Here is a 12703-nt window from a genome sequence, read left to right as displayed (position 1 = left end):
AGAGAGAGAGAGAGAGAGAGAGCGTGTTAATGGTGATGACGTGGTGGGGTTTGTCGTCCCATAAAACCAACGAGAAGACGCATAAGACTATTATTAAACATTTGTTTGTGTGTTTTTGACCCTTTTATGAAAGAGAATGGAAAGGGATTAAAGGAAACTTGTTTTGTTCTCAATCTTCATTTTGGGCCGTTTGATTCAGGTGGGTGGTGACACTGTGATGGGTTCTTTGGATCATAGTTTATTATTTTGTTTTTTTAAGCCAGTTGCAATTTGCAACTTGCTGACTTTTTAAATGTAATTCGCTTTGCCGTATCTAGTTCATTGAAGATTTTTTTTAATATTTTAATTGATAGATGATTTGATCTTCAAATCTTGTGATTATATATTTTCTTAATGTTAACTAGTCCCCATATATTTCATCAATTTTGTGCGACTTTTTATCTGTTAAAATATTAATATCTACATTTTTTGTTTTGTCCTATTTATGGAATCAATTTTGTTTGAATTTATTATTTTTTGGTACATTGTTAACTTAAAAGGAAAAAACAAAGCAAAACAAAGCAAAACAAAGAAAAGAAACATGCTCAACCATCCATAATTTAAGTGAAAAACAGGTGCAACTTCTAAAGGAGGAGTCACAATGAATAAAACTATATAATATCAAAGCCTCCAATATGTTTGATACAAATTCTAATTTTTAGGTATATGAGTAACTATAACCTTTCAGTTTCTTTACAAGAGATCCTATATGTCAATAATCTCTACTACATACCGATATAGATGATTATATCGCATGCAACTTGAAGCTTAAACAACCTCCAAGTAATCTATCTCATATGAACTTTGTAACTCTCTTTGACCAAACTAACTCCAATCCTTTCAAAGTGGCCAGCAGTTCTACGAGAATCATGTCACCATGTCATTCATCGCCAGAGAAACCTACAATCCAATCACTTTTCTCATCCTCAAGATTTCACCACTATGTATAATAAACATTATTGAAGAGAGATATTCATTAATATTGTGTTTAAACCCGTCTTCATCTTCACGAGGAGACATCCATCTAATAATCATCTTTATATACATTTAGGAATAAATCATTCATACTATACTGTTCCACGTCTCTATAATTAGACCTGAATTTCCTATCAACTTTATCAATTTACCACAAATTTGAGTTGAATACCATTATTAAATAAACTAAAGTGTTTTATATTTATAGAAACTCAAATCTCCAAACCCCAGTTAGGACAAATCTAATAAATAATTATAAATGTAATTATTAAAAATATAATATTGACATATAATAATATATTACATTGAAAATGAGAGAATTGAATGAGATGATGATATATAAGTCCTTATTTATATATATTTAATGTTTATTGGGTGACTTTCCATATAATGTTAAGATAATATCTGAAAATTTATTCGAAATGATAAAATTATTTTCACTTAATACTTCATATAATCAGTAAAATACCCATACATATACTTTGACTAAATTAACCAATTTGATTTGATAGTTATAGTAATTAGTTGGTAAATTTATAAATATAGTAAAAATTATAAAATAGTAGACAATTAAAGTAATTTCTATTTATGTTAAGAATTATAAAGAATATTCAATCATCCATAATAAGTTTTTTGGAATATTTATCTTAAACATAAAAAAAATTAAATCAAAATAAATAAATGATTTTTTATATTTGTAAGCTTACCGAGACAATTAACTCAGATTATATTTATGAAAATATGAAGTTAAGAAATCTTGTAAAAGGACTTAGCTCTTGAGATAGTATTCTTGCATTTATATAGTTAGTGAAAATGAAAGATACAGTGATAAAATATCACTGCAAATTTCGGCAAAGTTGACATTGATGGTTGTTACTCAAAAACCTTAAATGGTTACAACTTTAAATGAATCCTGGTGAAGATCTGATTTTAGAAATTGCATGATCAGGATAGTACTGCAAAATGCATTCAAGGAGAAGATAAACGGGTCTATTCGAATGGAATTTACATGTAAGTAACCCCAAGAAAAATCATTCTCCTAAAACTATTTTCCTATCACTTTGCTAGGTTTCTTTAAAAAAAACGGAATCATACAAGAGTACCATTTCCCTATCATAAGTCGGACAAAAAAAATCTCATCTATATCAGTGCCCTGAATGTTAGTGCACCAGCAAGCATAATATGTCGCTTGAAAATTATTTACTGTCAACTGTCGCAACTAAGTGCTGACTGAACAAGAAAATTAACACTATCTCAACTATTCCATCTGTGTGTATGTCTTCCTGGGTTTTTTAGTCTGCGAAAATCTAGTTCCTGCCAAAAAAATTAACAGTGAATTAGCAACATAATCTTCTATATGATGTAAGCAAGTGTCTTAAGGTAGAGACAAATAGATTGAAACTGCTTAGCAAAATGGCATCACTGGCAGAGTAAATGAAGAAAACAATCTCAATTCCTTAATAAGCAAGTAAGGTTGAATCTTCCCTTTCATTTAATGTGTTGAAATTTCAATTCCTCACTTACTCACTTTAGAGATACTTATTTTTTCGAGGAGCCATTTCCTTTTAAGAATGGGGAGTGAAGAAAAAAGGTTTCTTTTTGTTCTTGATGTTTTGGGGCTTTAGGCTCATCTAGATCTTGAGAAGGGTGAAGGAGTCTCAATCAGTGAATCATCATTGATGGACATTTCACATGAGACAGATCAATATGAATCATAGTCCAACACTACAAGCAGTCGCTTATTCTCCTAGTAGGCTGTATCAAATTTCCAATGGAAGGTTTACCAGTAGAAATCACTATCTTTAAATGCTTGCATAACCAAACACACCAACATGCTAGCACAAAAGCACAATTCCATACTAGGTTATCTTCCTTCCATCTCACAAATTCCCAAAAACAGAAGACAATTCCTTTAACCATTGTTCACCATCCCAAAGAACCCACCACACAACTGCCTAGCAATCTCACTATTCCAAGAGAAATTGTTTATGGTTCTTGGATATTGTCACATACAAGTTTGATTGGATAATATGGACGATTAATTACATCCAACCCTCAAAACAGAATGAGAAAATTTAGATCTGCCATACATGTAAACATTTTGAAATAAATATGACAAAAGGAGATGCAAAACCAAAAACCCCTAAGGTATAATGTTAGGAGTCCAATATTGAGTAGAATAACAAACTCAATGTGATACTTAAGCCATGAGGCTCTCCTATCTAATAGACTAGTCTTTTGGGTTAGACTTTCCTCATGTATTTAAGTCCAAACATACAACCTTGGGAGGATACTCTCCTAAATAAACCTAGTACTACTCTCAAGTTTCAGATACTCTCTAATTTTAGATATTAATAATCATCAAAATCCAATCTATATCATAAAACAGACAGGAGGTTATAGATAGCATAGCTATACCTTTTTGTTTCTTATCACGGCAAAAAGCACTTCCACAGCAACAATGAAATGCTTTAATAGGATGTTCATGATCATCAAAGTCAATTCCATAATCCTGCAAATAATTTGTCACGTGTCTTATTCATGAGGAAACTCAAATAACTACACAGAAACTTTTGACTTGTAAAGTGTAAACACCAACTTAGGCATTTGGTAGACTATCGTCTACAACTAGGACTCAAGAGGCTTAGATACTTAAGTTGGATGTTTTTTTGTGCGCCTAAGTATAGGATTGGAATGCTATAATAAGACTAAAGACTATATGGAAATTTACCCTGTCTTTAGTCTTGCAAAATAAACAGAGTGCCGATCGTTCTTTATATAGAGACTAAAACCATACCACTCATACATTGAAATGATTAAAGACATATTTAAGCCAAAAATAAAGTTAATGAAATATAAAAATGTGGGTGAAATTATGAAACATACTTGATGATCTTTTGAAGAGTTTCATGATTGAAATAAAAAGTTGTTTGTGTCGTATAAATAATCATGAAATAAGGTGGTATGATAATTTCCATATAATTGAACCCAGAATAAATGCATGCTTGGAGATGCTCTACTAGTTAAAGTGTCTTGTATTGGTCCAACTCACTTACCCATGTCAACTCCTCGAATGCTTTCACTTTTCTGTTTGTAAAGAGCGCAAGCTGCAGACAAGCAACATAATACGCTCTAAATATGCCCAATATTTAATTTTCATCATCTTCTATCAATTAAAATGGAAATTTATGAATATAATCAACTAAATTTTTACATGATAATAGTGACGATCAGGAGTCTCCACTTCAACTGGAACGTCAAACAGATTTGCATCCGAGCACCTGAAATCATAAGTAGAAAGATCAATTGATGAAAATGAAAGAACAAGAGAAAACAATGGAACATATATAATGACGTGGTTAGATATTATAAAAAGGGGTTGGTACTAATGTTTAAGGGTTTAAAAATTAGAAACTTTGTATTGAAAAATAATTTTTTAACATCTTGAAAATAACCAAAATGTTGGGAGATCTTTCTCATATATCCAATAACATTCTTCTATGAGCTAAACGAAAGAAATATATAAATGAGTTTAATATCATATCGTGATTTAAAATTTTAAGACATTAGATCTATGAGTTCATCTGCTTATATCAACTCATTCACTTTCACACTTGGCTTCATTCAAACTTGTAATATCAAACACAGAGTTTCTATTATCATAATATTAAACAATCCAATTTTTGTTATCTGTTAACAAAATCTAAAAATCATAGATAAATTTTATATAAAAAATCAAAGCTAAAGAAAAGGAGAAAACAAAGGGAAAAACACTGCACAGCGGTGGACTATGGCAAAGAAGAGGAACAACAAAAATCCATCCCGATGAAAATTAAATCAAATAAGAGAATACTTAGCTCGAAATTATCAGTAACGAGTCTGTCGAGAAAGAAAGCAGACCGTAAATATTGACACTTGTAACTGAACATGATAGACAAAAAAAATTGTGAAATTGTACTTTATTTTCAAAATTTTAGTGTAAAAAATTAAATATGTTCAAAGTTGATGCTCAGGTAACAGGACTTTTTTTAAAAGAAAGTGAACAAGCTGACCCAATTTCATCGCTGAAGATTTCGTGAAGAGACTGGATAGTAATTGAGGCTTGAGCTGCCTCGAGTTCAGCCAGATTACAAAATAAGGTTATGGAAATTAAAAACCTTTTTTTTATGGATACGTACACAAATATTGGATTATGATGTTCTAAGGTGAGTTGTCTTTAATGTAAGCAAAATAAAGGTGTACCTACCATGTTTTTGTTGTGCATCAAGGATACTCTGAAGCCGTGCAGTGAAAGAGTAACACTTTTTGAGAAATAGAGATTTACTTACTAGATTATGGATGGTTACTTACTTACTTTTAGGTTACCCTTGTGAATTGAATTTAAAAGATAAGGACTCGAAGTATAAGAGTTTAGTCATTTCACAAATGTATTTCATGACTATGAACTCATTATTTTTTATTTCCCCTGGACATCCAAATGAATCTAGCATTCTTTATACCAAATTAAAAAGTTACCTATGATTGATAAACCTTGCAACATTTCCATTAAATGTTGCATCTAAGCACAGTGCCTCCTCATCCTTTAACACCCCTTCTGAACCCCAATCTGCATCCAGGGTTACGGGATATGTATGTTTCTCATTGCCGCCATAACGCACAGTCCTTTCATATAATTCTGTATTGGTTAATATCTCCCCAGCATATTCGCAGACAAAGCTTCCCTTGGGCAACTCTTCCAGTGCTCGAACGCCCCACCCTTTTCCTTCACCAGTCAAGAACACCTGAATAATAAATGACCATGTAACCATCACATATCAAATATACACCAAAAATCAAACTCTTATTATCTCACAAAGGTCGGCAATATAAATCACTGGCTTTCTATCAAAATCCAATTTTCTGGTGCTTTATCGATATTCATTTCCCTTTAATTAGGTTACTAATGAAATAGACAATAGCAATAAAGACTTCTTCCACTGTGTGGGGTTAGTGAGATGAAGAAACTATATATCTTTCTAATTAGGTAAATGCTATCTATAAAAGCATGCCGAAAACAAAGATTTTGTATCTCATATTTTATTTCATGCACTGTCCACATAAATGACAATGGTACAAATAGTAATAATATTTTTATTTAATTTTAAAATATTATATTATGTTTTCATTGATACAAGACAATGTATAATGTAAGATGTGAGATAACAAATTTTGTTCCATCATGACACCTACCTTAGACATACTCAGTAAGATGTCCAAGAGCAAGTAAAAAGACATGGGCTCAAAGTCTACAGTTACAAGAAAATAGACCCTGGTACTAAGAAAAAATAAAAAAGACATGGGCTCAAAGTCTATAGTGTATATACAATGGATAACTAAAAATATTGTATTTTTCACATGGATACACTCCAAACTGAAGATAATTCATTGAATATATTACCTGCAATTTGCATGTTAAACCTCTTTGCACTACACGATTTCCACACTGCATGTCACATCCGCACTTTCTCCAACATTCCTTTATAAACTTCCTAACCAAATGCCCCTTGCATGGTTCAGGCTTGATTTCGTTCTTAAACCTCTCCAAGGGGCATTCTTGACAATACAGAAAGTGATGAGCTTTGGGTTCATTCTTCATAGAGATGCAATCTTCCAGAAATTCTTCTTTCAGCAAACCTTGTTGTGTGTAAGCAAACTCTCCACCAGTTTCTTGAGCACAAGCGCAAGGAAATGGTAAGGAAAGACAGTCCCCTGAACAATCAAAACAGCAACCCTGATCCGCAATTCGCGCTAGTGAAATGTTGACATTAGCACATTGGTATATTATATTACACGGTGTGTAATTAAACTTTGGCAATTCCTCTCTCCCCGTTTCATCTAATAAAGATATCTTGACATTTTCTGAGCCCTTCGTTATGTCGCTGAGAAACTTCGGGGGAATTCCACTTGTATCTTGAGTAACAAGTGTATCATCTTTCTCATCTTTCTCACCTTTCTCATCTTTCTGGTACAGAGTTGACAGAGACTTCATACGAGCATTTCCACTTGAAGATACATTAATTGGGCCTAGAGAGATTCAGAAAACAGAAGTTACAAACAAGAACAATAAAAAGTAACAAAACAAAAAAAGTGAAACACATGTAACTAAAATGGTTGCCATGATTACCTCTTTGACTCGCTGACGCAGGTCCAGGACGTAACTTCGGTTTCTCAACTCTTGGTGCCATGAGCTCATTCTGAACACGGTCATTTGGCATGAGAGTAAGAGGTTTCTCAATTCTTCGGGTCATTAGTTCCTTCTGATGATGATTACTTAGCATCTTTTCCCTCTGGATATGAGAAATACTAGGTTCATCAATTGGATCTTCAGGATTCTTCTGTATTTCGCTATCTCTTTTTACAGAGACTTGTCTTGATTTGCCACCTGAAAAATCCTGCTCATCTCCATCTACTGAGTTCTGTTTCTGTCTTGGTCTTTCACCCTCATTATCACTGATTGGAGCTTTTTTCTTACCTTCTGTTTGCTATTTCAAATAGTACAGAAGGGTCAACTTATCAACAACAACGTACAAACAAGAAAGTAGAAACAAAAAAAGGGAAAGAAGCTGAAAGGTGTAGATTCAAATGAAGAACATGCAAATACTGGGTTAATAAATATTTTTCTGAGCCAAGTCTTTCAAAAAGCTTAAGTTGTTAAGGACTGAACTATACACCATTTGGTTATACAACTTAAGTTGTTAGATGAAGACACATAAAAGTGTTTCTCTAACATCTAAAACACTTACATTTCCTAGGACAATTGATTAAATGGATGATAAAATATATAAAAGAACAAAACAGTGTTTAGAGAAAACCTTATCCTCCTTTAATTCAAAGTATGCATCCACAAGTGTTCGATAATTGTCTTCTTCAATAAGTTCCCACTTTCCACCATACACATTTAACAAGTATTTCAACACCGGCTTCATTTCTTCGTCGGAGATTCCTAATGCCCTCGAAGCATTAAAGGCCTTAGCAACTCTTGGATCAGGAGCCATGATTACAGGTAATAGTCACACTATTCAACACTAAACAGCAGCCACTTATATCAAGCGAAATTAAACTTTATATGCCCCAACAGTTAACCTTTTTCCTGCATAATGCAAAATGGATTAGTTGACAACACCTCAAAGAGGTTTAATGCATTGAAAATAAAGGTATTAACAAATTAAAGCTAATCAAAATTTAGAAGGGAACTTTGAAGGGAAATAAAAATCAAGGGAAACAGCAAAGAATGAGAAGCAGGGACGAACACAAGATGCTAGATGACATCTTTCTCAAAATTCTATGATATCACATAATGATAATTTTAAGGTGTTATTACAGTGACTAAACATATCATGATCCAACACTGCACTGAAATATCAAGATTTTAGAACCTTTTTTCGTAGAACACAGCATAAGAAGCAATATAAATAAAAAGAATTAAAGGAAAACCACAATTTTTGTCATACAAACTAGGTAGTCAATCCCAGATAGCGGAGTGTAGCAGCCGACCCCAAAAAAACTATAGAGGAATAACGGGTAGCAAGACAACCACTACAACTAAGGAAAAAAATATATAGTTTATAGCCTACATATATAAATACTAAAATTGATCATATTAAAGATACATTCCTAATTAATAATCAAGATATGAGTATTAAAGATTTTAGAGTTGCTCAAAGTTGGATGCCATAACAAAATTATATCTCACGAAATTGAACCACACAAAGATGATGTTAATTGGGTTCAATCAGTTTAATAAGAGAATCAATAAAGAGATGATGGAGCAAACAATCAGGGACCAAGAATTTTTTTAAAGAAAAGATGGAGAATGTTCGTGAATTAGGAAGCCTTGCAATTTTGTTCTATGCTGATGAAGAACATGTAAGCAATTGAACATGTGAACTGGAATTTGGAAGAAGAGAAGGAAGAAGAAAGGTATTACCAATTAAAAATCACATGGCCTAGGAAAATCAATGTGTTAAGTAGAAAGGGAAAGAATGGGAGGTTAAATTACCTAAAACTCTAGTGAAAAACTAGCCACCTATTAAAAAGAGGAGCAAAAAATACTTTTCTTCTATAAAATTAGCGTTCCACTCGCAATAAAACATGTAGCAGGTCATGATCCGCTACTTGCCTTGCAATTTTGCTGTTATTTGATCTGCTACTGGCGCTATAGCCATCTACACTGTTATCCACTATGGCGTTACGGGTAATAGTCAAAACACTACTACAGTCCGCTATTACGGTACTATAGCGCGCTATTGACTACCTAACATGCAAATTTAAAGGGACAAGAAGCTACTCTCGTTCGAAGGCCAAGGCATGGCACAAATCTTGGTAAGGACATAAAGAGGTACTCACCAATCACCTAGCAAAGGGGAATTGTTGACAAGAGTGGACTATGAATTCACGTGGCTCCCACCTAATAAAATTAGGAAAAGTAATAAAAATTATGTATTTCGATCAAAGTGCTTATATCCTTGCAAACTGAACCAACCATAAATTCTTAATTGTCAATTTTTATTTGGGTTTTTAACTCCACTCTACTTAGGGCTAAATGCACCAATGTCATTCAATGAATTCTTAATATGGTAAATGACAAGATGAAGAGACAAAAATAAGAATAAGCGGACTCACAATACCTAGTGACATCAATGAAGAGAAATCGTTCGACAACGCTCAGTTTATACTTATCAAATCACGAAGCGAATTGTGGAATAAAAAGGCATGCGACACTCATTTCATGTTTATATAGTGAATTAAAAAACCTCTTTCGTAATGGTGAATCTAAAAATCATATTTTCACATATAAAACTAACAAAATAAAAATATACAAATATTTTGTCTTTTCTTTGAATATTAATTTTCTTATATTATTATTTTCTTGTTTGACCCTTCCTTCCATCATAATTTTATTATGTGGTCATTTTGCCAATTGAAAACTGCATCCATTCCTTTAAATCTTTGGATTTTTATGACATCCAAATGAAGGTTGTAACAGTTGTAAATATTTCATTTGTTAATCTTAAAGGACATGAAAAAACCTTGTTGTGTCTATTTCTCTTGTTCAAGCATAATTAAGTAACAAGAAAAAACAAATGACAAACTTATAATTTATTTGATGGATGCCAGTTTATTGACTTATTGATAAAGTTTGTAAAGACATGTGGTGAATAAAAAATTAAGAGATGATAGCTATTAAAAAAATATATATTATAGCTTTTGAAAGCTACCGTGTGGAAGTTAAAGTAGCTTTTCAAAACCTATAATCTCTTAAAATAACTCATATCTTAATTCCCCGTCAATATGAGAACCTGTATCCCAAATCATTTAAGAATTTCAGCTAGTTGTACAATTAGTTTTACCAAACTACACTAATTCAATCAGCTAATTATAAAATTATAAATTTTAACTATAATCTCACACAACTAGCTTCACAACTATATAAGTTATCTCTAAGTAACATCTATAAGCTAATTTTAACAATCAGAACCTTAAGGTATACTTGTAAAAGTAAATTGTTTATTCTCCTAAAGAAAATATTTACTAAAAATAGGAGAGTAAAATCATTCATCATTCTTTTCTAATGCTTTCATCCATTGAATCCTTCTTCACAATCACACTATTGCAGTTTTTGAGAGTCCATTACCGCAATAATCGACATGCTTTCTTATAATTTTCTACAATTGCCTTAAACAGAAGATAATCCTAATCATTATCACATCCACAATATAAAAATGAATAAATAAACTTCCACGTTCCAAACTAAACTTAAAAATGAAATAAAGGTAATGTAAAGAGGACTTACATAGAGAGTGAAGCAGTTGAAACGATAACGCAAGGTAGCTGAAGAGCTATTTCATCAAACAGAACCTTCAAATCGAAGTCTCTAGAAGCTTCTAAAAGAGTTTGACGCAGTCAAATTGCGTAAATGGTTACGACGGTTACTTCTCCATGAAGGATACGTAATAGGCAATAGCATTTTGATAATGCAGAACGAAAATAAAAGAAGCCCTCACTTGTTTTTACTCTGAAGCTGAGAAACGAGAAAATGCGTTTGGGAGCAACGAGAATCTCAGGGGAAAATAGCGAGAATGAGTTTTTTGCGCAACTGCATTGGTACAATGCATGAGAAGTAATAGAGCCGCCGATTTTTTATTTAGTGCAGTGCGCTGTATTTATGTAATGAGTAGGTGGTGACGTGTTAGATGTTTATTGGGTGGGGTTTACTATTGTTGAGTTTTTGTTTTGATTTATTGACATGTTTGGACTTGTTTTGGTGATGGGTGTTGCAGAGGAAGTGTGCTCGTTTCCTTGTTTAAGTGTCTTTATGATTGTTACAAGGTTTTGGGATCTTCACTTTCCTTTTTTCAGTTGCGCGCACCACAAGGTACGTGGCCCACAAGGGAAAGGCCCAAATAAGTGACATCGATGTGTTTTTTTGATGTGTTTAATGTAGTCATGTTAAAACAAATTGACCTGACTAGAATAGCTCAAAAATGTATAGGGTGTTGGTAATATTTTATGTATGATCGAGTTATATTGAAATTAGAGTTGGGTCGATCTCATTATATAATTGGTTTTAAGCCTCTTGTTAATTTTCTTATACAAGAAGCTACACTCTTTCAAAGGCCAAGACATGCCACAAATCTTGGTAAGGACATAAAGAGATACTCACAAATCACCTACTGAGGGGAATTGTTGACAAGAGTGGACTACTAATTCCGTGGCTCCCACCTAATAGAATTACGAAAAGTAATAAAACATATGTATTTCGATCAAAGTGCTTATATACTTGCAAGTTGAACCACTCCTAAATCTGTAATTGTCAATTTTTGTTTGGGGTTTTCAACTATGCTCTACTTAGGGCTAAATGCACCAACAACATTCAATGAATTCTTAGTATGGTAAAAGACAAGATGAAAAAACAAGAACAAGCGGAATTACTTGCAGACATTAATGAAGAGAAATCGATTGGCGACACTTAGATCATGCTTATCAATTCACGAGGTAAATTGTGGAATAAAAAGCCTATCGAGCTCATTTCATGTTTAAATTGAGAATTAAAAAACCTATTCTTTCCTACTTTCTGATTTATTTTATCAGTACTACTTTCCGAATTGTGAATCTAAAAATGATATATATATATATATATCATATTTTCACATATAAAACTAACAAAATAAAATTATACAAATATTTTTGTCTTTTCTATGAACATTAGTTTTATCATATTATTATTTCCTTATTTGAGCCTTACTTCCATCAAAATTTTATTATGTGGTCATTTTCTTAGCCAATTGAAAACTTTGTCATACAAAAAAAAGACAGCAAGGTTGTCGGTTTATTATAAGCTAAACTATTCTCACCAAAGGCCATCCATGATTGTCATGATTTTGGTACTTCAAGCTTAAAATTTTAAACCAGGCCCTGAAATAATTTAAAAAATCACACTAAAAAACTCACTTTGTAAAACTACGATTGCTATGTGGGCTTGCTCGCCTCAAGCCTTAATCTGCATAGGGCAAATTTAGATAATAATTCAAGCGGCTCCTACCTAATAGAATTAGGAAAAGTAATAAAACTTATGTACTTCGACCAAAGTGCTTATATCCTTGCAAGCTGAACCACTCCTAAACCCGTAATTGTCAATTATTGTTTGAGG

The 12703-nt window shown here is 32.6% G+C and overlaps 2 protein-coding genes across 2 annotated transcripts in view; both read right to left on the bottom strand.

Moving 5' to 3' along the window:
• Nucleotides 1-83, bottom strand: part of LOC109336600 (protein PHR1-LIKE 1-like) — a 4174-nt gene extending 4091 nt beyond the window's left edge. Inside the window, exon 1 of the mRNA XM_019573302.1 lies at nucleotides 25-83. The gene's annotated coding sequence lies outside the window, so the exon portion shown is untranslated. The remainder of the gene's footprint in view (nucleotides 1-24) is intronic.
• Nucleotides 1986-11141, bottom strand: LOC109335947 (histone-lysine N-methyltransferase SUVR4). The gene is made up of 9 exons (XM_019572226.1): nucleotides 10847-11141; nucleotides 7866-8143; nucleotides 7178-7535; nucleotides 6452-7077; nucleotides 5530-5795; nucleotides 4229-4295; nucleotides 4071-4121; nucleotides 3433-3526; nucleotides 1986-2328 (listed from the first exon to the last, which is right to left on the bottom strand). Exons 2-9 carry the CDS (start codon nucleotides 8046-8048, stop codon nucleotides 2273-2275), a joined length of 1701 nt encoding a protein of 566 aa, XP_019427771.1. The 5' UTR covers nucleotides 8049-8143; nucleotides 10847-11141; the 3' UTR covers nucleotides 1986-2272.

Source organism: Lupinus angustifolius, chromosome LG20 (genome assembly GCF_001865875.1).
Source record: "Lupinus angustifolius cultivar Tanjil chromosome LG20, LupAngTanjil_v1.0, whole genome shotgun sequence".
NCBI classification, from domain to species: Eukaryota; Viridiplantae; Streptophyta; class Magnoliopsida; order Fabales; family Fabaceae; genus Lupinus; species Lupinus angustifolius.
The sequence above is the reverse complement of the archived record's forward strand: the minus strand, read 5'-3'. Positions and strand labels throughout refer to the sequence as shown.